This window comes from Astyanax mexicanus, chromosome 1, assembly GCF_023375975.1.
Source record: "Astyanax mexicanus isolate ESR-SI-001 chromosome 1, AstMex3_surface, whole genome shotgun sequence".
NCBI lineage: Eukaryota > Metazoa > Chordata > Actinopteri > Characiformes > Acestrorhamphidae > Astyanax > Astyanax mexicanus.
Window position 1 is genome coordinate 125,907,011 of NC_064408.1, and position 26,378 is coordinate 125,933,388.

At 40.3% G+C, this 26,378-nt stretch overlaps 2 protein-coding genes across 3 annotated transcripts in view; one reads left to right on the forward strand and one right to left on the reverse strand.

Moving 5' to 3' along the window:
* Window positions 1–9,003: 9,003 nt before the first annotated feature.
* LOC125784811 (NACHT, LRR and PYD domains-containing protein 12-like) overlaps window positions 9,004–26,378 on the reverse strand; it is a gene marked incomplete at its 3' end in the record, with an annotated part of 97,036 nt that continues 79,661 nt past the window's right edge. Inside the window, exons 7-9 of the mRNA XM_049468555.1 lie at window positions 19,886–20,059; window positions 14,028–14,074; window positions 9,004–9,095 (exon numbers count right to left, since the gene is read on the reverse strand). Coding sequence (XP_049324512.1) covers window positions 9,004–9,095; window positions 14,028–14,074; window positions 19,886–20,059 — 313 coding nt within the window. The remainder of the gene's footprint in view (window positions 9,096–14,027; window positions 14,075–19,885; window positions 20,060–26,378) is intronic.
* On the forward strand, window positions 14,760–18,703 carry LOC125784813 (uncharacterized). 2 transcript variants are annotated; one of them, XM_049468564.1, is made up of 3 exons: window positions 15,323–15,407; window positions 15,611–18,055; window positions 18,217–18,703. In XM_049468564.1, the coding sequence occupies exons 2-3, from the start codon at window positions 16,617–16,619 to the stop codon at window positions 18,437–18,439; spliced, it is 1,662 nt and encodes a 553-aa protein (XP_049324521.1). In that variant the 5' UTR covers window positions 15,323–15,407; window positions 15,611–16,616; the 3' UTR covers window positions 18,440–18,703. The 2 variants fall into 2 exon arrangements, with proteins under 2 accessions (XP_049324515.1, XP_049324521.1); XM_049468558.1 differs by having other exon boundaries at window positions 14,760–18,055.

Consider the following 26,378-nt stretch of genomic DNA (forward strand, 5'->3'; position numbering starts at 1 on the left):
TTCCACCTTCAGAGAGTCGCATTTCTCGGCTATGTCATCAGCTCCCAGGGAGTTCTCATGGATGACTCGAAGGTAGACGCCGTAACTAGTTGGCCAGTTCCCCAATCCTTCAAAGACCTCCAACGTTTCTTAGGGTTCGCGAATTTTTACAGGCATTTCATACGAAACTTTAGCAGTATAGCTGCCCCACTTACAGCGCTCACTAAGAATGCCACCAAAATTCTTAAGTGGTCCCCTGAAGCTGACCAAGCTTTCCAGAAGTTAAAAGCCACCTTCGTCTTTGCTCCCATTCTCAAACATCCTAATCCTGACCTACCCTTTGTAGTTGAAGTCAATGCTTCTAATACTGGCATAGGAGCAGTTCTCTCCCAACGCAGCGGTTCACCGCCTAAACTACATCCCATAGCCTTTTTCTCACGGAAAATGTCACCAGCGGAGCGTAATTATGGGATAGGGGATAGAGAGCTGCTGGCTGTTAAACTGGCTCTAGAGGAGTGGCGTCACTGGCTGGAAGGTGCTGCACATTCATTCACCGTTCTAACTGATCACAAGAACCTAGAATATCTCCGTACAGCTAAACGCCTAAACCCCCGTCAAGCTCGTTGGTCATTGTTTTTCTCTCGCTTCAATTTTTCTATCTCGTTTCGTCCAGGTAACCGTAATACTAAAGCTGATGCCTTATCCCGTGTTTTTAGTTCTCCAGACGACACATGCCGCGCTTCCGAACCCGAACACATTCTGCCACCCACTGTTAGAGTAGCAGCTATTAGATGGGAACTAGATGATCTCATTCAGCAGAGTCTAACTAACACACAACCTCCGGAGGGTTGCCCTCCTCACAAGATTTATGTACCCGAACAATTTTGTGATCAACTCATTGGCTGGGCACATGCTGCCCTTACTTCTGGTCACCCTGGTGTTACACGTACGCTACAACTAATCTCAGCTCGGTATTGGTGGGAAACCATGCGAGCTGACATTCAAGCTTTTCGTAGTTCCTGAACGACCATGGTCACATATTGCTGTAGACTTTGTTACAGATTTACCCGAATCTGAAGGTTACACTACTATCCTTACAGTTGTAGACAGATTTTCTAGGGGAGTTAAATTTATCCCTTTTCCTGCACTTCCTACTGCTCTTCAGACAGCTCAAGCTATATACACACACATTTTCAGACATTTTGGGGTCCCCGAGGACATTTTGTCAGATAGAGGTCCTCAATTTACTTCCCGGGTATGGAAATCGTTCTTTGAACACTTAGGTGTACACGTGAGTCTCACTTCTGGGTTTCACCCCACTAGCAACGGTCAATGTGAGAGAGTAAACCAGGAGTTAGGAAAGTTTTTAAGGCTATACTGCTTTAAACATGCTACGGAATGGTCACAGTATTTGATTTGGGCTGAGATAGCTCAAAATTCTCTAATTAACTCCACGTCTGGTCTAACCGTGGTACCACCCCCCAATACCAACCCGGAGACAGGGTGTGGTTGTCGACCCGGGACTTGAGGTTTGAGGGGGCCTGTAGGAAACTGCTGCCTAAGTATAATGGCCCATTTAAGGTTTTGTCTCAGGTTAACGAGGTGACTTATAAGATTGAGTTGCCTGCTCAGTACAGAATGCATAACTCGTTCCATGTCTCTCTGCTCAAGCCTCTTGTCCCAGGTCCGCTTGCTGAGGGTGTTCCTGATGACGTGCCGCCCGCGGCAGTTTAGGGGGAGGATTCGTCTACCTATGCGGTTCGAGAGGTGCTGGATTCACGCAGGCGTGGCGGTGTGCTCCAGTACCTCATAGACTGGGAGGGTTACGGCCCTGAGGAGCGTTGCTGGGTTGCCGCCGGTGACGTGCTGGATCCTGCTCTACTGGCTGAATTTCATGCCCGTCACCCTGGTAAGCCTGCTCCTAGACCCCGTGGGCGTCCCAAGCGCTCACTCTCTTCTTCGGCTCCGGTGCGTCGGGGTTCCCAGTCTCGCAACCCCCGCCTGCCCGGCACCTCTGAGGCTACGCCTGGTCCTCCCGCCGGTACTCCCTGCCCGTCGGGTGGACGTCGTTGTGGTCGTCCCCGTTCCGGCTCCGTTCCGACTCCCTTGGTGGGAGGTACTCTCACATCTGGTACTGTTAGCTCCTCTGTCCCTTCCACACCCAGCTCTAACGGAGGTTCTCAGGTCAACAACTACACTACCCAGAATGCACCACCCGCTGACATCACGCACTCACCTGATCACGTGACACCTCACCTGCTTCCTCCAGGAAGTCCCGAATACTGATTAATGGCACTATAAAGGTGCACGCCACACAAACACCCACGCCGCGTATTGTAGGTTCTCTTTACAAAGCGTTCTATATCTCTTGTCTCAGTTTATCTTGTGTATGACCTTGCTTTTGTTTTCTCGACGCCGATTATTGCCTTTGCCTCTGATACTGGATTGCTTATGTATTACCTGGACTGTGTTTTCACTACTGCCTCTTGGATTACCTCTGACATTGGATCTCTCGTGTATGAACTCTGGACTGTCTCTCGTTTATGGTATGGTTTTGTCTTCATTGCTCTGTTTACTGGTGATCACCCATTTTTCTGTATCGACTACGATTACATCTGTTTATTTTTATAATAAACTTAATATATTTTTATCAGTACCTGCACGTGTCTGCAATTCTGTGCTCATCATGACATTAGTAGCAGTAGTATAATTTATTTTTTTTTACCTCAGAGTGATCAGCACTTTCTGGGAGCTTGACTGTTTGCCTCTTCATACCCGCTTGGAGAAGTACCAATTCTGCAGATGATGTAGGTGTTTGTTCCATGGTTTTGTCAACAAGGTAAAACTGCAGTGATACGGTCTTGCCACTGGTACTGACCTCCTTGGAGGGAGAAAATCTTTTCTTCCCCCTTAAAACACCTTAAAAACAAATTAGGTTTATGTCATCCCCAAACCCAACAATCATATGACAGACAATATTTTTTAGATAATGCTTTAAATTAGAGATGGACTGAACGGGCTGAAAGGATGCACTGCTGAGAGTGGTAATTTCTGGTTGGTGGGATTAAATTCTTTATTCCCTTTTCTCCACAAGACACATTAGCTCCACAAATATGAACTGAAGTAACAGCAAAAACACTGAGCTGAGTAGCAACATATGAAGAACAGCTGAATAGAGTTATTCAGAGCTACATCTAATGGTTGGGCAGGGTTTTGCATTTTCATTTGACAGTGAGGCACACAGTGCTCCTGTAAACCTTAAATTCTGAATCGTACCTGATAAATTGTGAAAATATTGACATATTGATATTGATTAGCTGATCAATCTTTCCATCTCTACTTTAAATACAGGCTGACAAAATGAATGAATATTTAAAAATACAGATACAATGAAATATGGCAAAGTCAGTGCAGGTACTACAGATTTCTAAATATTTCTTCCCTAAGCATAAATAACCTGATCATTGCTTGCTGCTCTGTTACTGCTGCTGCTGCTGCTGGCCGTTATGTGACTACTTATTAAAGTAATCAGTTGACGTGTCACGTCATCTATTGATCCAGTCTGTTAAAGTATAAAACATTTAAATAGCTATTTTAATTAAGCTCACCACATACACAGAAACATGTAGTTATGGCCAGGCCAGAAGCATATAAAAACATAATTAAAAAATGTATTTATTTCATGATTACATTCAAAATGTGAAACTCGTCATAAAGATTCATTACATAAAAACTGATCTAATGAAATATTTATTATGAAAATTATGAATATATTCTAATTTGATTAATATACAAAATCAATTGGAACGTTTGGAAGCGCGGACAGGTACCAAGTGGAGAAATAAATCCACATCTCCATAAAGCTTGTCAGAAGAAGGAAGCATGAAGCACCCTGAAATGTCCTGGTATAGGCTGCACAGACATAGGTCTTGATATAACATGAGACCACCACCAGCAGGGGGCGCTATTTTAAAAGTCAAATGTAATGCTTTTAAAGAACTTTTTAGGACCTCAAAAATTTTTTCTTTAAATTGTGTTCCCTTGTGATGCAGAAGAGAGCCAACATAGCATGTAAGTTGCATTACGTTAAACAACACACTGCATTGCATATAGGAAGCAAAAAAGAATAATGAAAGAACACTTTAAGCAGTCTCCATTATACATTATTAATCAACTCAAAATGAAAAGCCTGTCCTGAGCCAATAATTTATTAATTTATTTATTAATTAATAATTTATTAATTCTCTTTCCCGATAACTTTAGCTAGATTTCTGCTAACCTCGGTTCTCTAATGTTAGCTAGCTCTTACACTAACCTTAGTCCTCTCTCCAAAATTTCTACTTAACTGAGGTAAAGAACGTCGTTCCTTAACACCTGGCAGGTTAGCCTATCTAGCCTACGGCTTGCTAGTTAAGCTAGCTAGCTTAGCGTTAGAGATCCATTTCCACAATGGCTAAGTCAGCTAGGCAACTAACCTAATTCTGACACGGCAGATCGGCTATGTTAGTTAGGTAGTCTCTAAATCTGTTTCACATTCGTAATGCCATAATATATTTACATATATTCCACAGAACATCATATAAAGTAATATGAATACATATATTAGAAGTTACAGGGGGCAGGATGGCGGGGGGATTTCATCGCGTTTTTTTCTACCAATGAGAATGCTGAGCAAGCGGTATTAGGAATTTAATTGGTCAACTGCTGTTGCAACGTCTGATTGGCTTGAGACTTTTGGCAGCTTTGTTGCAGTGAAAAGCTCGGCGCTCGAGCAGAGAACGCTCCGCGAGCACGCAGGGGGAAGTTGAGCGAGCGCGGACGCTCTCGAAACATTAAGAACAGCCAGATACCACACGAGCAAGATATATCCGAGAGAGCGCAGATTCCTACAAGAGGAGAGTTAATCTGAGAGAGAGCATGGTAAATCCGTGAGAGCGCACATATATTTTACACCTGAGCAAATAAAATCCGTGAGAGCGCACCTATATTTTACACCTGAGCAAATAAAATCCGTGAGAGCGCACATATATTTTACACCTGAGCAAATAAAATCCGTGAGAGCGCACATATATTTTACACCTGAGCAAATAAAATCCGTGAGAGCGCACATATATTTTACACCTGAGCAAATAAAATCCGTGAGAGCGCACCTATATTTTACACCTGAGCAAATAAAATCCGTGAGAGCGCACATATATTTTACACCTGAGCAAATAAAATCCGTGAGAGCGCACCTATATTTTACACCTGAGCAAATAAAATCCGTGAGAGCGCACCTATATTTTACACCTGAGCAAATAAAATCCGTGAGAGCGCACATATATTTTACACCTGAGCAAATAAAATCCGTGAGAGCGCACCTATATTTTACACCTGAGCAAATAAAATCCGTGAGCGCTGAATGAAGTAGGCTCTTGCATTCAAAAACTCCGCTCTCGACTTTTGGCAGTAAAATGACGCCATATTAGTGGTGTTTTTACCGGAGATGGAGTCGCTCCACACGGTTTACACGTTATCTTGTTTTTTCGCGACGTCAAAGGAGAAATATATGGCCTCTCCCCTCTCTCTCTCCCTGCTGCTGAACACTGTGGAGTTAATATCTAGCTCCGTAAGTAACGGCAGGTTAATTCCCGGGTTTTGTATTTAACCGTGCAGCGGTTTCGTCTCGTTTTTATTTTTTTAATACTGTTTTTATTTAGTTATCGTCTCGTTTTTGTCTTGAAAAAAAGCTTAGTTGACGAAGACTATGACGAAAATTATTCCTCAACGAAATGAACACTGATTCTAAAGCAGTGATTGGTCGATCTCCTCTGATTTACTCTCTTAGATCTCTGAGATCATCACCCCACAATTTGCTGGCTGGATCTCAGACTCTTCTTAATTCTAAAGGGGAACTCTGGTGTGAAATGAAATAATACAGCGCTTTTAGCCAAAGCTCCCAACAGGCCACAATGCTAGGAGCATAAAGTTACCTGTGGACAGAAATCACTATTTTACACCATTAATAAGCCTAAAGCTGTTTCACACTTCATGAGTAGAATTCAGAGAGCCCTGATGTTTAAAAAAATAGGCACAGAGAAATTTTAAAGTGATCAGAAAGTTTACTAACTGTGATTTTTAGTGTTGATAATGCTGAGTTCCCTTTCACTCACAGGGTCTCGCATCACTAATCTACTCATCAATGATGTTCATAAACATCAGGACCTCAGAGCATCTAAGAGCTGTGTGGAAGGAAGAACCTGGATTAGAACTTTCAGAAGAAGAGTGGAATCATGCACTGTGAAAAGGTCCATCACTGTTTACATTTCAGTAGAAACAGAACAGCTTACTTTTATCTAAGTGTTGATAATCTTGTAATAGGTGTTATAAAGCTCTATGAAATTAGAACATGTATGTTTGGAAAGTACTGTGTTTATCCCTGTATTCAGTCATTTTATTTACTTTTTATTATTTCTTCTTCTGTATGTAATTGTGTAAAATCCACTGTATTGTATTGTTGCATGTATTTGTAAATTCAGACCTGAAAATGTATAAATCAAGTAAAAAAAAAAGACTCAGGACTCAAATACTGCAACTCAAATACTTTATTAAATACGTAGGGGTACAGTGGGTTCTCTAAACGAGCAGATTCAACACCAGTAAACAGCAGCCAGAGAAAATCAACATACCATAAACGATATATATATATATAGTACATAATACAATATATATATATATATATACTAGGGGTGTCATGATGGAAATGATGTCATGGTCTCGAGCCTCGAAGTGAAAAAGAGGATGGATGATCCCTCCCTCTAAGCTACGCTAATGGTGCAGCACACTGTAGCCGACGGCGCGGACATTGTGACTGCTGAAAGAGCAGCTCTTTCTCCAGAGAATGTGAACATTCTCATCTTCTTAAAGAAAAACTTAAAAAATATAAAAATAACAGTTGTTTTGTCTAGCCTCAAATATGTTAATAGTTTTGGTACCTTAAGGAGCATCTTTCTCTCAGATAAAGTTAATAATATATCTTTATTAAAGAAAAAGTCTTAAAGTCTTATTTTTCATGTTTAACTGTTATAGTAGGATACAGTTCAGTTTGTTAAGGCTCTAATTGTTCTATTATTTTGTACATGACTGTTCCTGTATTATTTTATTATTTATTTTGTTATGTTGCACATTGCTGTTTTAATAGTGCACACTGCTGCTTCCAAAAAAAAGCCACTACATGGTATTACATATATATCTTAATTAAATTATTTAGATTTGACCATTAGTGCCTAATGTGGTGTATTACAGATCACTTGTATCACTTTGCATCACTTATATCAAGCCCACCTTTTGAAATAAGATATTGTAAATTTGATGAATTAAACCAGTGACTGACCATAGACTAATCTAAAACTGGCATAGACCTCTCTGCTGTAAAAAAAAGAAAAAAGAAAATGGAGAATCGAATCGAATCGTGATCCTAAAATCGGAAATAAAATGGAATTGAGGATTTAGAGAATTGTGATATATATAGTACAATAATCACTAACAGTGTGCTGAATGATAAAGGAATAAGGACTTTTTTGTGATTATATATATTTATTATTGAAAGAATGTAAAATACAGTTTATCATATACAGATAAAGAATAGATGAAACAAAGCGGTTAAAAAATTAAGAAGAGCAAAAGAGAAAAACAAAAAAACAAAAAGTGACGTTTAAAATTTAACCCACAGCAATGGTGCCATCACACACACACACACACACACACACACACACACACACACACACACACACACACACACACTCACTATACACACACACACACACACTCACTATACACACACACACTCACTATACACACACACACACACACACACACACACTATACACACACACACACACACACTCACTATATACACACACACACACTCACTATACACACACACACACACACACACACTCACTATACACACACACACACTCACTATACACACACACACACACACACTCACTATACACACACACACACACACACACTCACTATACACACACACACACACACACACACACACACTATACACACACACACACACACACACTATATACAAACACACACACACACACACACACACTCACTATACACACACACACACACACACACACTATACACACACACACACTATACACACACATTCACTGCACACACACACACACACACACACTCACTATACACATACACACTCACGTGCACACACACACACTGATATATACACACAGATAAACACACACACATACTGATATACACACACACACACACACACACACACACACACACTATACACACTATACACACACATACAATACACAGAAACACACACAGATAAACACACACACACACACACACACACACACACACACACACACAGGGTTATTCTATTTTACACAGAGTCACTGAGGAGCCAAAACCAACCCAAATCCCTGCATAGAGGGGCTGAGTGAAGGTGGTGTAGAGTGTGTGTAAGTGTGTGAGAGTGTGTGAGGGTGTGTGTGAGGGTGTGTGTGAGTGTGTGAGAGTGTGTGAGGGTGTGTGTGAGTGTGTGAGAGTGTGTGAGGGTGTGTGTGAGTGTGTGTGTAAGTGTGTGAGAGTGTGTGAGGGTGTGTGTGAGGGTGTGTGTAAGTGTGTGAGAGTGTGTGACGGTGTATCAGTGGAGACGCTGTAGAAGGACAGAGTGCCGGCGGGACAGTCCACATACACTCCTACTCTCCTACAGCCGGAGGGAGGAGTGGAGAGATAAGTGGTGTTATTATTGTGAAGAACAGAGTAACTGTTATCAGAGCAGATCAGACTCCAGGAGTTTATATTCTCTCCAAACCCACAGTCTGATCCTCCTCCTTTCCTGCTGATGGTTTTATAACTCAGAGCTACTTCAGCTCCTCCTCCTCCATCTCTCCACTCAGCCTCCCAGTAACAGCGTCCAGTAACACTCTCTCTACTCAGAACCTGCAGACACACATCAAACCTCTCTGGATGATCAGGATATGGCTGCTGCTTCTCTCTAAACTCCACCCTCCTGTTCTCCTCACTCAGAGAGAGAAGAGGGTTTACTGTGTTTGGATCCAGTGTGAAATCACAGCCGTCTGAACACAAGAACACACATTACACACACACATTACACACACATTACACACACATTACACACACATTACACACACATTACACACACACTACACACACATTACACACACACTTTACACACACACACACACAGTGTGTGTAATGTGAGTGTGTATGTGAGTGTGTAGTGTGTAATGTGTATTTGATGTCTGTAGTGTGTGTGTAATGTGTGTAGTGTGTGTGTGTAATGTGTGTGTAGTGTGTGTGTAATGTGTGTGTAGTGTGTAATGTGTGTGTAGTGTGTGTATGTGAGTGTGTAGTGTGTGTGTGAGTGTGTAGTGTGTGTAGTGTGTATGTAGTGTGTGTAGTGTGAGTGTGTAGTGTGTATGTGTAGTGTGTGTAGTGTGTGTAGTGTGAGTGTGTAGTGTGTGTAGTGTGAGTAGTGTGTAGTGTGAGTGTGTGTAGTGTGTGTATGTGAGTGTGTAGTGTGTGTAGTGTGAGTGTGTAGTGTGTGTAGTGTGTGTATGTGAGTGTGTAGTGTGTGTATGTGAGTGTGTAGTGTGTGTAGTGTGTGTATGTGAGTGTGTAGTGTGTGTAATGTGTGTGAGTGTGTAGTGTGTATGTGTAGTGTGTAGTGTGTAGTGTGTGTAGTGTGTATGTGTAGTGTGTGTAGTGTGAGTGTGTAGTGTGTGTAGTCTGTAGTGTGTAGTGTGTAGTGTGTGTAGTGTGAGTGTGTAGTGTGTGTATGTGAGTGTGTAGTGTGTGTAGTGTGTGTATGTGAGTGTGTAGTGTGTGTATGTGAGTGTGTAGTGTGTGTATGTGTAGTGTGTGTAGTGTGTGTATGTGAGTGTGTAGTGTGTTTAGTGTGTGTATGTGAGTGTGTAGTGTGTGTATGTGAGTGTGTAGTGTGTGTATGTGAGTGTGTAGTGTGTGTATGTGAGTGTGTAGTGTGTGTAGTGTGTGTATGTGAGTGTGTAGTGTGTGTATGTGAGTGTGTAGTGTGTGTTGTGTGTGTATGTGAGTGTGTAGTGTGTGTATGTGAGTGTGTAGTGTGTGTAGTGTGTGTATGTGAGTGTGTAGTGTGTGTATGTGAGTGTGTAGTGTATGTGAGTGTGTACTGTGTGTAGTGTGTGTATGTGAGTGTGTAGTGTGTGTATGTGAGTGTGTAGTGTGTGTAGTGTGTGTATGTGAGTGTGTAGTGTGTGTAGTGTGTGTATGTGAGTGTGTAGTGTGTGTATGTGAGTGTGTAGTGTGTGTTGTGTGTGTATGTGAGTGTGTAGTGTGTGTATGTGAGTGTGTAGTGTGTGTAGTGTGTGTATGTGAGTGTGTAGTGTGTGTAGAGTGTGTATGTGAGTGTGTAGTGTGTGTTGTGTGTGTATGTGAGTGTGTAGTGTGTGTTGTGTGTGTATGTGAGTGTGTAGTGTGTGTATGTGAGTGTGTAGTGTGTGAGTGTGTAGTGTGAGTGTGTAGTGTGTGTAGTGTGTGTATGTGAGTGTGTAGTGTGTGTATGTGAGTGTGTAGTGTGTGTAGTGTGTGGTGTGAGTGTGTAGTGTGTGTATGTGAGTGTGTAGTGTGTGTATGTGAGTGTGTAGTGTGTGTATGTGAGTGTGTAGTATGTGTAGTGTGTGAGTGTGTAGTGTGAGTGTGTAGTGTGTGTGTAGTGTGTGTATGTGAGTGTGTAGTGTGTGTATGTGAGTGTGTAGTATGTGTAGTGTGTGAGTGTGTAGTGTGAGTGTGTAGTGTGTGTAGTGTGTGTATGTGAGTGTGTAGTGTGTGTATGTGAGTGTGTAGTGTTTGTAGTGTGTGGTGTGAGTGTGTAGTGTGTGTGTGTGAGTGTGTAGTGTGTGTATGTGAGTGTGTAGTATGTGTAGTGTGTGAGTGTGTAGTGTGTGGTGTGTGTAGTGTGTGTATGTGAGTGTGTAGTGTGTAGTGTGTGTTGTGTGTGTATGTGAGTGTGTAGTGTGTGTATGTGAGTGTGTAGTGTGTGTATGTGAGTGTGTAGTGTGTGGTGTGAGTGTGTAGTGTGTGTAGTGTGTGTATGTGAGTGTGTAGTGTGTGTAGTATGTGAGTGTGTAGTGTGTAGTGTGTGTAGTGTGTGTATGTGAGTGTGTAGTGTGTAGTGTGTGTTGTGTGTGTATGTGAGTGTGTAGTGTGTGTATGTGAGTGTGTAGTGTGTGTATGTGAGTGTGTAGTGTGTGGTGTGAGTGTGTAGTGTGTGTAGTGTGTGTATGTGAGTGTGTAGTGTGTGTATGTGAGTGTGTAGTGTGTGTAGTGTGTGTATGTGAGTGTGTAGTGTGTGTAATGTGTGTGAGTGTGTAGTGTGTATGTGTAGTGTGTAGTGTGTGTAGTGTGTAGTGTGTGTAGTGTGTATGTGTAGTGTGTGTAGTGTGAGTGTGTAGTGTGTGTAGTCTGTAGTGTGTAGTGTGTAGTGTGTGTAGTGTGAGTGTGTAGTGTGTGTATGTGAGTGTGTAGTGTGTGTAGTGTGTGTATGTGAGTGTGTAGTGTGTGTATGTGAGTGTGTAGTGTGTGTATGTGTAGTGTGTGTAGTGTGTGTATGTGAGTGTGTAGTGTGTGTATGTGAGTGTGTAGTGTGTGTATGTGAGTGTGTAGTGTGTGTAGTGTGTGTATGTGAGTGTGTAGTGTGTGTATGTGAGTGTGTAGTGTGTGTAGTGTGTGTATGTGAGTGTGTACTGTGTGTACTGTGTGTAGTGTGTGTAGTGTGTGTATGTGAGTGTGTAGTGTGTGTAGTGTGTGTATGTGAGTGTGTAGTGTGTGTATGTGAGTGTGTAGTGTGTGTAGTGTGTGTATGTGAGTGTGTAGTGTGTGTAGTGTGTGTATGTGAGTGTGTAGTGTGTGTATGTGAGTGTGTAGTGTGTGTATGTGAGTGTGTAGTGTGTGTAGTGTGTGTATGTGAGTGTGTAGTGTGTGTAGTGTGTGTATGTGAGTGTGTAGTGTGTGTATGTGAGTGTGTAGTGTGTGTTGTGTGTGTATGTGAGTGTGTAGTGTGTGTATGTGAGTGTGTAGTGTGTGTATGTGAGTGTGTAGTGTGTGTATGTGAGTGTGTAGTATGTGTAGTGTGTGAGTGTGTAGTGTGTGGTGTGAGTGTGTAGTGTGTGTAGTGTGTGTATGTGAGTGTGTAGTGTGTGTATGTGAGTGTGTAGTGTGTGGTGTGAGTGTGTAGTGTGTGTATGTGAGTGTGTAGTGTGTGTATGTGAGTGTGTAGTATGTGTAATGTGTGAGTGTGTAGTGTGTGTAGTGTGTGTATGTGAGTGTGTAGTGTGTGTAGTGTGTGTATGTGAGTGTGTAGTGTGCGTATGTGAGTGTGTAGTGTGTGTAGTGTGTGAGTGTGTAGTGTGTGTAGTGTGTGTATGTGAGTGTGTAGTGTGTGGTGTGTGTAGTGTGTGTAGTGTGTGGTGTGAGTGTGTAGTGTGTGTAGTGTGTGTATGTGAGTGTGTAGTGTGTGTATGTGAGTGTGTAGTGTGTGTATGTGAGTGTGTAGTGTGTGTAGTGTGTGGTGTGAGTGTGTAGTGTGTGTAGTGTGTGTATGTGAGTGTGTAGTGTGTGTATGTGAGTGTGTAGTGTGTGTATGTGAGTGTGTAGTGTGTGTAGTGTGTGGTGTGAGTGTGTAGTGTGTGTAGTGTGTGTATGTGAGTGTGTAGTGTGTGTATGTGAGTGTGTAGTGTATGTATGTGAGTGTGTATGTGAGTGTTTAGTGTGTGTATGTGAGTGTGTAGTGTGTAGTGTGTGTAGTGTGTGTATGTGAGTGTGTAGTATGTGTAGTGTGTGAGTGTGTAGTGTGTGGTGTGAGTGTGTAGTGTGTGTAGTGTGTGTATGTGAGTGTGTAGTGTGTGTATGTGAGTGTGTAGTGTGTGTATGTGAGTGTGTAGTGTGTGTAGTGTGTGGTGTGAGTGTGTAGTGTGTGTAGTGTGTGTATGTGAGTGTGTAGTGTGTGTATGTGAGTGTGTAGTGTGTGTATGTGAGTGTGTATGTGAGTGTGTAGTGTGTGTATGTGAGTGTGTAGTGTGTGTAGTGTGTGAGTGTGTAGTGTGTGGTGTGAGTGTGTAGTGTGTGTAGTGTGTGTATGTGAGTGTGTAGTATGTGTAGTGTGTGAGTGTGTAGTGTGTGGTGTGAGTGTGTAGTGTGTGTAGTGTGTGTATGTGAGTGTGTAGTGTGTGTATGTGAGTGTGTAGTGTGTGTATGTGAGTGTGTAGTGTGTGTAGTGTGTGTATGTGAGTGTGTAGTGTGTGTATGTGAGTGTGTAGTGTGTGTAGTGTGTGTATGTTATTAATAAACATTGTTATTTAATAATAGGTCTTTGCTTCTTCAGTGCTGTAATGTTAATTTACATAATTCTGAACAGATTTCGCTCATTTAAAAAGCCTGAAAAAGTTTTTAAAACGCTCAGTTTTAACTTTTTACTCACGAAGAAATGTGGGGTTTAAATCAGGCTCGGGTTCATAATGACAGTTTATGGGTCGGGCTGGATTCTTTGGGTCTGATCTTAACTCTAGCGTACACTGTGTGATTATTTTAATGGAGAGCGTTGTGGATAACTCACACTGCACGTTTGAATGGTTTGTTGTATTTGAACAGCGACAGATGCAGCTGAAGCTCATTCTCACTCATTCTCTCTCTAATCGTACAGTTTTAGAAATAAAAAATCACATCGAGAAACTGAGTTCAGACAGAGATAAAACTCAGTTCAGTTCAATAAACCTAAGATGAGTTCATCAAATATTGTAGAAGATAAAGAAGAGGATGAGCTTTTGCTGATTCCATCATTTAAAAGTGAAATGTAATGTAATGTACGTATAGTGTGTGTGTGTGTGTTGTGTGTGTGTGTGTGTTGTGTGTGTGTGAGTGTAGTGTGTGTGTGTGTGAGTGTAGTGTGTGTGAGTGTTGTGTGTGTGAGTGTTGTGTGTGTGAGTGTTGTGTGTGTGTGAGAGAAAACTTACATTTCTTTAATCCAGGTTTGATTCTTATTTCGCCTCCATGTTCCATTCTAAACACACACAGACACATACACACACACAGATCAGCAGGGTGTGAGAGTGAGTGAGAGTTTCTCTCTCTGGGTTTATATTAGTGAACATGGTGAAGGAATATGAAGTTCTGGATTTTCCTGATACACAATAATTAACGTTAATCCTTAAGAAGAAACACCCACTCCTTTATAACACCATTAACACAATTAGAGGAAACCAGAGCATCAGATTTAAATTTTAATATCTAATAACAGATTCAATATGCTGTCACACTTTAGCTTCTTCTTTTATTCCCAGCCTCTAGGGGGCGTGAGGGAGAATTATAGGGTCTCTGTTTAGAACAGGTGAAGAAGTAAAGGCTGAACCATAAAGATCCAGCTACAAAGGAAACATGGAGTCTTCAACTTTTAACCAACAAACATGTGGACTTCACTTTACTCTAAACTCTGATGAGCTCAATCCATTTTATTAACACCTGAAACACTGTGATTTATGAATAACGTACATTGAGGGTTCATCACGCTACGAACTCTGTAGTCCAGAACTTTAATCTTTACGTTCTGTCTATGGGCAAACCCTGATCCTGATTATTATTCCTAGTGTTGATCTGAAGCTGGATAATATGAGTTGCTTTCATCTTATAATATAATTTTAGTTTATAATACAAAATTCACAACAAAAGGCTGAATACACCACATCTGTATATCGTCGCTGTCCGATGAAAAACACGTATCTCCAGTTTTTGCGTTTTTTACTTTTTTTCATGTGTTGAATGTGGGAATGCATCTCTACCTATCCATACAAGTGAAGATGAAAATGACCAATCAAAAGTCTGAAAAATCGCTCATCTGTTTTCCGCGTATCTCCATTGGCTGCTAGACCTGTCTGTCAAACCGCGTATCTCCTCCTCCCAACCCCCGCCACCTCTCTCTGTGGACGTGAAGAAAGTTGTTCTCCGGCAGCGTAGCTCAAACACTTAAGGTAAGAATTAAACTGTATCCGCTTTAACTAGTCGCTAACACGTGTAAATATGTGTCACAGTTCTATGTTACTTCATTTGAGCAGTGTTTATTACAGATTTTCGTTCGTAATAAGGTTAACTTGCTTAAAGGCTAGTCAGCTAAGTTAACTAGCTAGCTAGCTAGTTGTCTAAAACACACATTAGCTAGCTAGCTAACTAGTTAACCGAGGGTCAGGCAGTTAACGTTATGTTTTGTGTGAAATCTGTCTCTTTCAGACCAGAAATGTCTCTCTCATTGAAAGACCTATGTGCACTGGTAAATGTACCGTATGATAGGACACTGGAGGAAAAGGTGTTTAGTGAGGAAGATGAGGAAGACGAGGAAGAGGGTGAGGCTGTAAGGCAAGAAGAAGTCGTGTTAGGATGCATTGAGTCCTCTTGTGAGGAGCAAGGTTTATGGAAAATGTGTATTAGCATTAAGTCAGACAGAGTAAAGATTTCAGAATTTAAGTTTTTACTCTTCAAAACAAAGCCTGAATTCGGTCAACTAGTGCAGGCACTGTTACAATATTTTCTTTTCTTTTTATTGAAGATGCACTTTGCCCCAGAAATATCTCTGGACAAGAACAGGCCACTGAGGATGTGCAAGATCAGGTGGAACATAATGAATCCGAAAAAGACAGTATGTGTCTGAAAAACACACAGAGGGAGAGAAGTGTGGGTGTGAGAGAGAAAGAGAGACTATTTAACCCATAAAAGTTTAGACCCAGTTTTGAATATTGATACAAAATCCCTAAGATACTTTACCTGAGATATTTACCTGTTTATTTCTTATTACATGAGAAAGGGGGTACATAACTTAATATTTTAAGGTTAAAATTCCAATGTAACATAAATGATAAGAATAATTTAGTAATTTGAATTTTAACATTTTGTTCTAGAAATAATTTCAGAGCTAGTTATATGAAAAGTAAAGGGTTTAGGACACGTAATTATGAGATCTATTGGGCTGAGCACTGGAAATGCAAGAAAGCAAATAGCAAATTTTTCTGTTGTTTTTTTATTAAAGATGCACATTGTTCAAAAAATATCTCTGGACAAGAGGATGCTGCTGATGGACAAGATCAAATGGCACACAATGGATCTGAACTACTGGGTATGTGTGTGTCTCTCTCTCTCTCTCCCTTTTTCTCTCTCTCTCTCTCTCTCACACACACACACACACACACACACACACGGATGGACTTGTTATCCCATAAGAGCTCAGACCCGGTTCTGAATATTGATACAAAATCCCTGAGATACTTACCTGAGATACTTACCTGAGATACTTACCTGTTTAAGGTTAAAATTCCAATGTAACATAAATGACAAGACTAATTTCATAACTTGAATTTTAACATTTTGTTCTAGAAATAATTTCAGAGCTAGTTATATGAAAAGTAACACTTTACACTTTAGCGTTTGGGACACTCGTTGTGTTTTTTTATTTTTATTAAACACTTGAAATGAAGTAAGAATGTTTGTTTGTTTTTTTCCTTCAAGAGGGCAATAAAGAAAATGATGTAGCTGAGGAGGCTTTAGGTGGAGAGTCTCGCATGGGAAGACCAAAAAGGCGGACAAACACAGAGACCTGGAAAGTCAACACTCAGAAAAGGAGAAGAATGATGGGTCAGTCATATCTTGGAAGAAGGCAAAATGAGGAAGTGACGAGGGAAGAAAGAAAAATGGGTAGGCCATGCCAGTCTGTATTTTGTAGGAAATCGAAAAAGCTGCACTGTGAAGCAATACAGGAAGCGGACAGGGAGGCAATTTTTAAATACTTCTGGGAAAAATTAGACTGGAGGGAGAGGAAAATTTATGTTGTGTCACTGGTAGATGTAGGCCCTGTGAGAAGACGACGGACAGGAGAAGAACAGTCAAGGAGGTCAGCATCCATTCTGTGTCACCTTAAAGTGGATGGCAAAAGGACCAGGGTATGTCAGAGCATGTTTCTTTCAACACTAGGGATCAAGCAGTGGTGCTTTCTAAGTTGGGTTGGCCGGAGAGAGCCTGAAAAGATAAAGAAAACCAGCATCAGGAATGAAGAGGTTGAGTTCCTTCAGCAGTTTCTAAAGGACCTTCCTAAGGTTCCATCTCATTACTGCAGATCTTCCTCTACAAAAATGTACTTGGAACCTCTTTTTAAATCCATCAGTCATCTTCATTCTGAATACACCCATGCTTGTGCAGAAAATAATGTCCAGTCTCTTTCAAGACAAGTGTTCAGTAGCATTTTTAACAAATTAAATCTCTCGCTGTTTCACCCCAAGAAAGATCAGTGCAATACGTGCTGTTCATATAAAGTTGGAAACATAGATGCTGGCACATGGGAAGAACATTGCAGGAAGAAGGAGTCAGCAAGAGTGAGCAAGCAGGAAGATAAAAACAATGCAACTGAGAAAACAATGGTGGTGTGTATGGATCTGCAGGGTTTACTTCTTTGCCCCAAACTTCAAGCCTCAGCACTCTACTATAAAACCAAGCTTGGTGTCCACAACTTCACAATGTACAACATGGCAACCCATGATGCTACTAATTATTTGTGTCATGAAGGGGAAGGTGGACTCACAGCTAATGAATTTGCTTCATGTATCATCCACTTCCTTGAGGAACACAGCATGCATGATGAATACATCTTATGGAGTGATGGATGCAGCTATCAAAATCGCAACATAGTTTTAAGCAATGCTCTGCTGAAGTTTGCAACTGAGAAGCAAAAGGTCGTTACCCAGAAGTACTTGGAAAAAGGGCATACACAAATGGAATGCGACTCCGTGCACAGCGTGATAGAGAGAAGACTGAGAGACAGAGACATCCATGTTCCAGCCGAGTATGCCACGGTGATCAGAGCAGCACGGTCCAATCCCAGGCCATACAATGTGCAATATGTCAACCACAGTTTCTTCCAGGACTACAGCAAGCTGAAGCTTTGTAAGTCCATCCGTCCTGGCAAAAACCCTGGAGAATCAACTGTGTTTGACCTCCGGGCTATCAGGTATGCTCCATGACATAGATTCTCATCTGTCTCACTCTAGTACGCTCAATTATGTCTCATTGAGTTGCACAAACATAAATAAAAAATTAACAAAACAGACATTCGCGATTAAGATCTCCTGGCCCCTTTCCCATTCTTACTTTTCACCCTCTTTTTCTCAGGTACAACGTGGATGGTACCATGGACTACAAAACTGTCCATGCAGATGACTGGACACCTTACCTCTCACCCACTCTTAGGAAGAGGAACAGTGACACCACAGTGCTGCCACTGTACACATCCAGCCTGAGAATCAAGGCGCTGAAATACAAGCACCTCCAAGAACTTAAGAATTTCATTCCCAAGGACTTTCATGGATTTTATGATTCACTTAACTATGAGTGATATGCATCACCAGTCTGCAGGTTCACTGTTTAATGTGGAGTTGGCTCACGTGTGTACATAAAAAAAAAAAGCCACAGACCATTTTCTTGAGTCTGACTGTGAGTCTCAAAACATGATTTATGTGTTTTCCTAATGATTTCCCACAAGTAATTAAGATTTGTATCCAATATCTACATGGAATTTAGTTATTTATCAAAAAGAGATATAACATTTTATTAGTAGTTGATACAGGTTATTCTATTGAAATGTTTGTTGGTTCGTATGTTTTTTTGTACATATCTGAAATTTATATGAGGTTTTTATTAAATGATTGATGTTTCCTCGTACAGTAAATAATAACTTGATTTATAAATTACATTGTCTGTAACTTTTAAATTTGTATTAGTTGAAAGGTATCTAAGTGACATAGTAAAACATTTCTTAATAAATCTATAAATATCTGTCATGTTGTGTTCTTGATGCAGAATAGATTAAAATATAACAAATATTTTACAATGCAGTATTTCTGAATTATATTTCTGAATTATTCAGATTTTAGTGTTAAGAATTGTTCAGTAGGAATTTCCTAGCTAGTTATCTGGCTAAACTGATTTGTGAAAGACGTATGCATTGGTTGATTCCAAAAGGTGGGAGCAGAGGAAACCAGGAGCATGCATCCTGCCTCTTTAAAAGGCAGTAAGGTATTGTGCAAAACAATATGTAAACAGTCCAGGTCTTGCTAATATAATCAACTGTTTAAATATGCTGTGTTGGGGAAAACCCGTTTTGTAGAAAAATATTTTCGTAGTTTTTTTTAATGTAATGTTTGGTCTCTTTTGGGGTATGAGGATCAGCTGATCGCGCATTTCCGCGCGTCAGATATTAAACCAGCATGGAAACAATAAGTCACACTAAGGATTCAGTGTGATTTTTAGTCAATAACAGTAATACTAGACTCTGCTCCCGTTAAAACATGATTTATACCGGTAGAGTGTAAGGAGAGCGTTCAAACTGCGCAGCTTGGTGGACGTGACTCTTTGGAATTCACTGTAACGCCCGCGTATGGAACACCCGCGTATGTCCTTTTTGCCGTGTACAAAGCACGTAAGTCCATTTAACATATAAAACTATAGAACTTAAGAAATCAAAATAATATATATGAATTTTAGAACTAAATTATATGTAAACAGCGTTATCTGTTGTTTATTTTACCCAATATTATTTAATTAAAAACGTTTTTTGCTTTCCCTGAAAAGTCCGGTTTTTGGAGATACGTGCTTTTCATCGGACAGCGACGATATGCACTGTGCACTTTATTATTAAAATATATTAATTTAACTGAGAAAATGTAGCTCATTCTAACACAGGGTAACACTGGACTCTCTTTTTTTATCTCTAACTGACCCTCATCACTCTATCTAACATCTGCAGCACACCTGAATCTTCCCCCTGAGTACTTCTTCAAACCTGAGTGTCTCCAGTGAGTAGTGTGGATCCTCCAGTCTGGCAGAAAGCAGCTTCTCTCCTGACTCTCCTGGGTGGTTGTAGGTCAGATCCAGCTCTTTCAGGTGGGAGGGGTTTGAATTAAGAGCTGAAGCCAGAGAAGAACAGCCTTTTTCTGTGATCATACACCCAGATAATCTAAAGAGAGAGAAAATTAGAGTAAGTTATTAACAGAGAGAGAAAGAGTGACAGAGGCAGACTGAGAGAGAGATTATACACTTCTGTATTAAACAGAAAACACAACAAACTACTCTAGTCTCTAGGAACACTGGAAAATGAGTCATGAATCCTCTTAAACTTTGTAAATATTGTAATTAGTAATATAATACAGGAAATTGTCAAATCCTGCACCTAACAGCTGGGGTTATGCATAGGGCTCAGCCAGGATCTACTACTCACTCAACTAACAACAATAGCCAAAACCACCACAATCTGATACTGGCTCGACAAGGATCCAGAAGCACAGCCTAACACTATGTTCATGGTCCATCGCCTCAACTGCCAAGTAACAGACCTACCGAAAAATAACCAATGAACAAACAGAATCCCTCCTTAATCTAAGCTCACTTCCTTAATCTATGGCAACAACACACTAACCACAGCACCCTACCTAAGCACAATCACACACAATAAATGACATTATAAGTTGCGTGAGCAGAACACAGCAACCACTACCATCTGATACTGGCTCGACAAAAATCCAGAAGCATAGCGAGCTATGTTCATGGTCCGTGCCTCAACTGCCAAGTACTCAGACGTCTGCAAAAACTCATGAGACAAATTACTACAAGAACAGCAAGACCACACCAATCCCCTTCATCCAAACTCTAACACAAACTTCAGTGCAAGCTCTTCTCGGGGGTCTTCAGGTAGGCACCTTCCTTCGTCAGTGTTTCGCTGAATTAGGCCCACGACACCTCCAGAAGGCTCAACAGTGAAGTCTGGCGTCCCAGACCCACCACCCTCCAAGCCTGCTGTAGAAGCACAAACTCATTCCCTTCCCCACGTAGCCTCAGCCCTTCTGAACCACAACCACTGACTAGATCTTTCAGCTACATCTGACAACTCCTTCACTACTGTCCTCAGCACACGACCTCCAATTCCGAATTCAGACAGCAGTCTTGTGGCAGACTTCGCAACAAAGCCTCTAGTACCTACCTCCACCGGTCTAATATACGCTTGCTAGGGTTGTCACGATACCAAAATTTTGACTTTGATACCGATACCAACTGTAGTATCACGATTCTCGATACCAAAACGATACTTGGAAGAAAAAAAAAACAATAAAAATATCTGAACATAAAATGTTTATTTTTGACTGAACTGGATTGAACACTGAACAATCGGTGCAAACGTTTTTATTCTAAAATGAAACATTTGAACAAAAAACAAGTTTCGTTATTATAACCTTAACTATAACATAATTATCTAAACACTTCCTAAAAACTAAAACCAGAGGTAATGGTAGCCTGACTATGTGAACCTGACGGGCGGGCAGAAGTTAAGTTCTGAATAAGGAAAATAAAGAGACAGAAGAACATTACAATGTTATGTTCATTTTAACACTCACTGCTCCGTTTTATTAATCAACCGTTTACCGTTTTTAATAAGCCCATGTTCAGTGTAACGATCAAGCAGGCTACGTGCCTGACCACAGATTTGCGATGGAAACGCGAAAACGTGAACATCTTGTGTTCATGTTTCACAGCCAATGGGATAATGGAGAAATAGAGAAAACCACGGGTCCAAAACAAAACTCCTGCACACTCCTCTCCGTGTTAACGTGATTTACTAGCAGTCGCTAGTAAATCTTAGTAAAGCTACAGACAGAGTGTATCTTGACTAACTCCACTAACCTGTCGACTTCTCAGCTCTTTGTAGAGATCAGGGTGCTTGTCTGCTAAATGAATGAGCGAAATATGATCAGAATTATGTTAAATAACACTGTAACACAGAAGCATAGAACTATTATTTAATTAAAATGATTTTTAAGAACAGCTAAACACAGTGCTGCAGGTCAAATGCGGAGGCATTCACGTGCGAGAGAGAGAGACACAGAGAAAGAGACACAGCGAGAGTGAGAGAGAGAGACACAGAGAGAGACACAGAGAAAGAGACACAGAGAAAGAGACACAGCGAGAGAGAGAGAGAGAGAGAGAGATTTGCGTGTTCTGGTGTGAGCTACTCACAGGTAAAGGTTCTCTTTTATCTTCTCGTGCTCATATTCTAGTCCCACACATAATCCTGCAGCTCCCTCAGTGTTTTCTGTTGTATTTTGCGGCTAGCGCGAGCGCTTACAACTAACACCGCGGACCGCGAGGCGCCGCCGCGCTTGTGCCGAATCCGCTACTGAATCCGACTCCCGCTTCGCGGACAGAATCAGCACAACACCCCCCGCTGTACAACTGCGGGAGTGAAAACAGCGCTTATAAATAAAGTAGTTTAGTTTCACTTTTCGTTATTTTCCTTATTTTATTTAAAAATAAAAATATAAATAAAAAACAGACGCCTACATCTCAGACTATTTTCCCACACTTCACTCCTCGCGCCCGTTTTGTCCACAAGTCGCGGACGAGAGACATCTGTTATTTTAGCCGTCGCCATTCTACACTCGCTGCTGCTCTGCTGGCTTGCGCATGAATCGATTCATTTGTTCAGAACACTAAGTTTATCTGAATCCTGCCACACCGACTGCTGCGGTGTGAATCAGTTTTCTTATGAACTGAATCAAATCGCGCCTACTAATTTGACTCATTTGAAGCTAGTGACTGGGCTATATACAGTATCGAAAGCATCGAACGCTAAAGAACCGAATCGTTTTTGATGACGTAGTATCGAAAAAGAATCGAACCTTCGGTAACGTGCAACTCTAACGCTTGCCACCCATGCTCTCTTACCTCAGCCACCAAGTCTGTATACTTCAGCCTTTTCCTTTCATAAGCTCCATCTACCTCGTCTTTAAACGGAACAGTCAGCTCTATAAAATACACTATCCGCTTACTTTCAGAGTACAGCAGTGTTATTGATGTGGAAAACAGAATCTTTAAAGTAATTTAGTTTATGTTCATCTCACCCCTTTTTCTTAAATTGTTTTGCTTTTTGCGTGAAATTTCAGTACATTTAAAGCTAATTTTTTTCTGAGGACAGATCTTAAAAATCAACGGCACTGGTCAGTTTAAAGAGTGAAAAGCCCTTATTTTACTTTATAAATTAAGCTGCTAGCAATTAACTGGTGACTAGTCAAGACAAGTTCATTTGTATTGTATCTTTCATACATGCCATCAGTTCTATGTTTTACAGAAACATTTCACACACAATGCAGAACAATTATAAAAAAAAGTTTCTTAGAATTTATAAGAAAACTGAGAACAAAAACTAATAAAATAATTAATAAGGAATTTGAATAAAAAAATAAATAAAACAAAAGGACATTTGTGCTGGTTTGAATCCTAGTGTTGGGGGCATTACTAGTGTGGATGGGGTATCTGGTCTCCCAAACTGGGGAGGACATAGGAGAAAAAAAAAGAACAATCATGTACTAAGAGTTTACCAGAATGCACAAAGATAAAACGTTAAATAGATACGTTTTCAGTTTTTTTTAGAGGTTATAGTCTACGCAGAACATCTCACAGCTTCTGGGAGTTTATTCCAACTGCAGCATAATGTCTCGTCATTGGTTCTAATTCTAGGTAGTGTTAACAGATCTGCCTCTACTGATCTGAGGAGTCTAACAGGGCAGTATTTCTCCAGCATATCAGAGATTTACGTTGGTAAAAACCTTTTTAGTGCTTCATAGAAAAGGAGCAGTATTTTAAACTTTATTCTCCAGCTGATTGTATGATATGAGCACTGGAGTTACACGTCCCTGCCTCTTTGTCCTGGTTAGTATTCTGGCAGCAGCGTACTGAATAAGCTGCAGTTGTCTGACAGATGTTTGGGGAGGCCAGTGAGGAAGCTGTTACAGTAATCTTATCTACTAGAAATAAAGGCGTGAATGAGTTTTTCTAGATTTGCCTTCATAAAGTATTTAAATCTTACTGTTTTTCAGGTAGTATAAAGCTGAATTGATAATTGATTTGATATGGCTGTTAAAACTGAGCTCTGAGTCAATTTCGATTAGGGATAGGTGTTAAAATTCAATACTGAAAAAGCACTGACTGAAATGTCTCAGTACTACAGAGTACAGAAAAGTCAAAGGAAATTTGGTGCCTGTTTTGTATTTGAGTCTTACTGATTGTGTGGGGTGGACAGGTGTCTTTATGCAGCTAACGACCTCAAACAGGTGCTTTTAATTTGTGGAGGCGGACTAACAGGTCTTTGAGGCCCAGAATTTTTTGGTGATTGACAGATGTTAATTAAAAAATTATACTTTTTTTTTTTAGATTATATCTCTCATAGTGGACGTGCACCTAAGATAAAAGTTTCAGACCCCTCCATGATTTCTAATTTGAAGAAGTCGCATTCAATTACTTATTTTACCTTTTTTATATGTAAAAAAGCATGTATAACCCTGTGTGAAAAAGTGTTTGCTGCTCTAAATCTAATACCTTAGTGGATGCCCCAACAAATAAAGTCAAGGAGGGTTTTTGAGCATAAATGTCCTGTTTAATATCAGCTTAGCCACTTAGCCACTCCAAAACCTCCAAAGCCATGTCCTGCTGTCAAACCTGAAAACATCTGAGCTTGAGGTCACGAACAGATGGCCAGATATTCTTTCAGGATTGTCTCTTACAGCAAGTTGGGCAGGTCCTAAAGCAGCAACGCAGACTCTGACCATCATACTACCACCACCATGTTTTACGTTCAGTATGATGTTCTTTATCTGAAATTATGTGCTAGTTTTACACCAGAAGTTACGGGACTTTCCAAAAAAAAAAAAACTTTTGTCTCTTCAGTCAAAAAAATATTTACCCAAAGTCCTGGAGATCATTAAGATGTTTGTTGGTAAATGTGAGACGGGTCGTTGTGTTATTTTTGGTCAGCAGTGTTTTTTATCTTGGAACTCTCCCATTGTGACCATTTTCACCCAGTCTTTTTCTTATTATTGAATCATTAACACTGATCTTAACTGAGGCGAGTGAGACCTGCAGTTCTTTAAATGTTGTTCTAGGTTTTTTTGGGACCTCCTTTTTCAGATTAATGACTTTGTTTTCTTATCTGTTTTTGAACTTCTTCAGATCAGGGCAAGATGTGCTGCTTTTTGAGATCTTTTATCTGCTTCATGTTGTTAGACAGTTCTATTTAAGGGATTTCTGAATTTATTGTACAATAATCCAGCCTGGTTGTGGTTAGGTAAATGTAACTCAGCTTTCCAAAAATGTGATTAGTCACAATTAATTTATGGGGGGGAGGGGAAATACTTTTTTTTTATTTTACAAAGGGCTAGATTGGTTTGGAGTTTTTCCCCTTAAATAATGAAATTATCATTCAAAACGTGCTTGTTCATATTTATAGGTTATATTTGTTTGATATTAAAGTTTATTTGATCATGAAAGGTTTTATTTGATCTGAAAAATGTTAGTATGACAAAAAGAAATGTATATATATATATATATATATATATATATATATATATATATATATATATATATATATATATATATATATACATTACCGTTCAAAAGTTTGGGGTCACATTGAAACATCCTTATTTTTGAAGGAAAAGCACTGTACTTTTCAATGAAGATAACTTTAAACTAGTCCTAACTTTAGACAAATACACTCTGTACATTGCTAATGTGGTAAATGACTATTCTAGCTGCAAATGTCTGGTTTTGGTGCAATATCTACATAGGTGTATAGAGGCCCATTTCCAGCAACTATCACTCCAGTGTTCTAATGGTACAATGTATTTGCTCATTGGCTCAGAAGGCTAATTGATGATTAGAAAACCCTTGTGCAATCATGTTCACACACCTGAAAACAGTCTAGATCATTACAGAAGCTACAAAACTGACCTTCCTTTGAGCAGATTGATTTTCTGGAGCATCACATTTGTGGGGTCAATTAAACGCTCAAAATGGCCAGAAAAAGAGAACTTTCATCTGAAACTCGACAGTCTATTCTTGTTCTTAGAAATGAAGGCTATTCCATGCAAGAAATTACTAAGAAATTGAAGATTTCCTACAACGGTTTGTACTACTCCCTTCAGAGGACAGCACAAACAGGCTCTAACCAGAGTAGAAAAAGAAGTGGGAGGCCGCGTTGCACAACTAAGCAAGAAGATAAGTACATTAGAGTCTCTAGTTTGAGAAACAGACGTCTCACAGGTCCCCAACTGGCATCTTCATTAAATAGTACCCGCAAAACACCAGTGTCAACATCTACAGTGAAGAGGCGGCTGCGGGATTTTGGGCTTCAGGGCAGAGTGGCAAAGAAAAAGCCATATCTGAGACTGGCTAATAAAAGAAAAAGATTAAGATGGGCAAAAGAACACAGACATTGGACAGAGGAAGAC

Coding starts and splice junctions, on each gene's coding strand:
- LOC125784813 (XM_049468558.1), top strand. CDS start 16,617: ATGGGAAGACCAAAAAGGCGGACAAACACAGAGACCTGGAAAGTCAAC. Junction 18,056..18,216: donor TTTGACCTCCGGGCTATCAG/GTATGCTCCATG, acceptor TCTTTTTCTCAG/GTACAACGTGGATGGTACCA.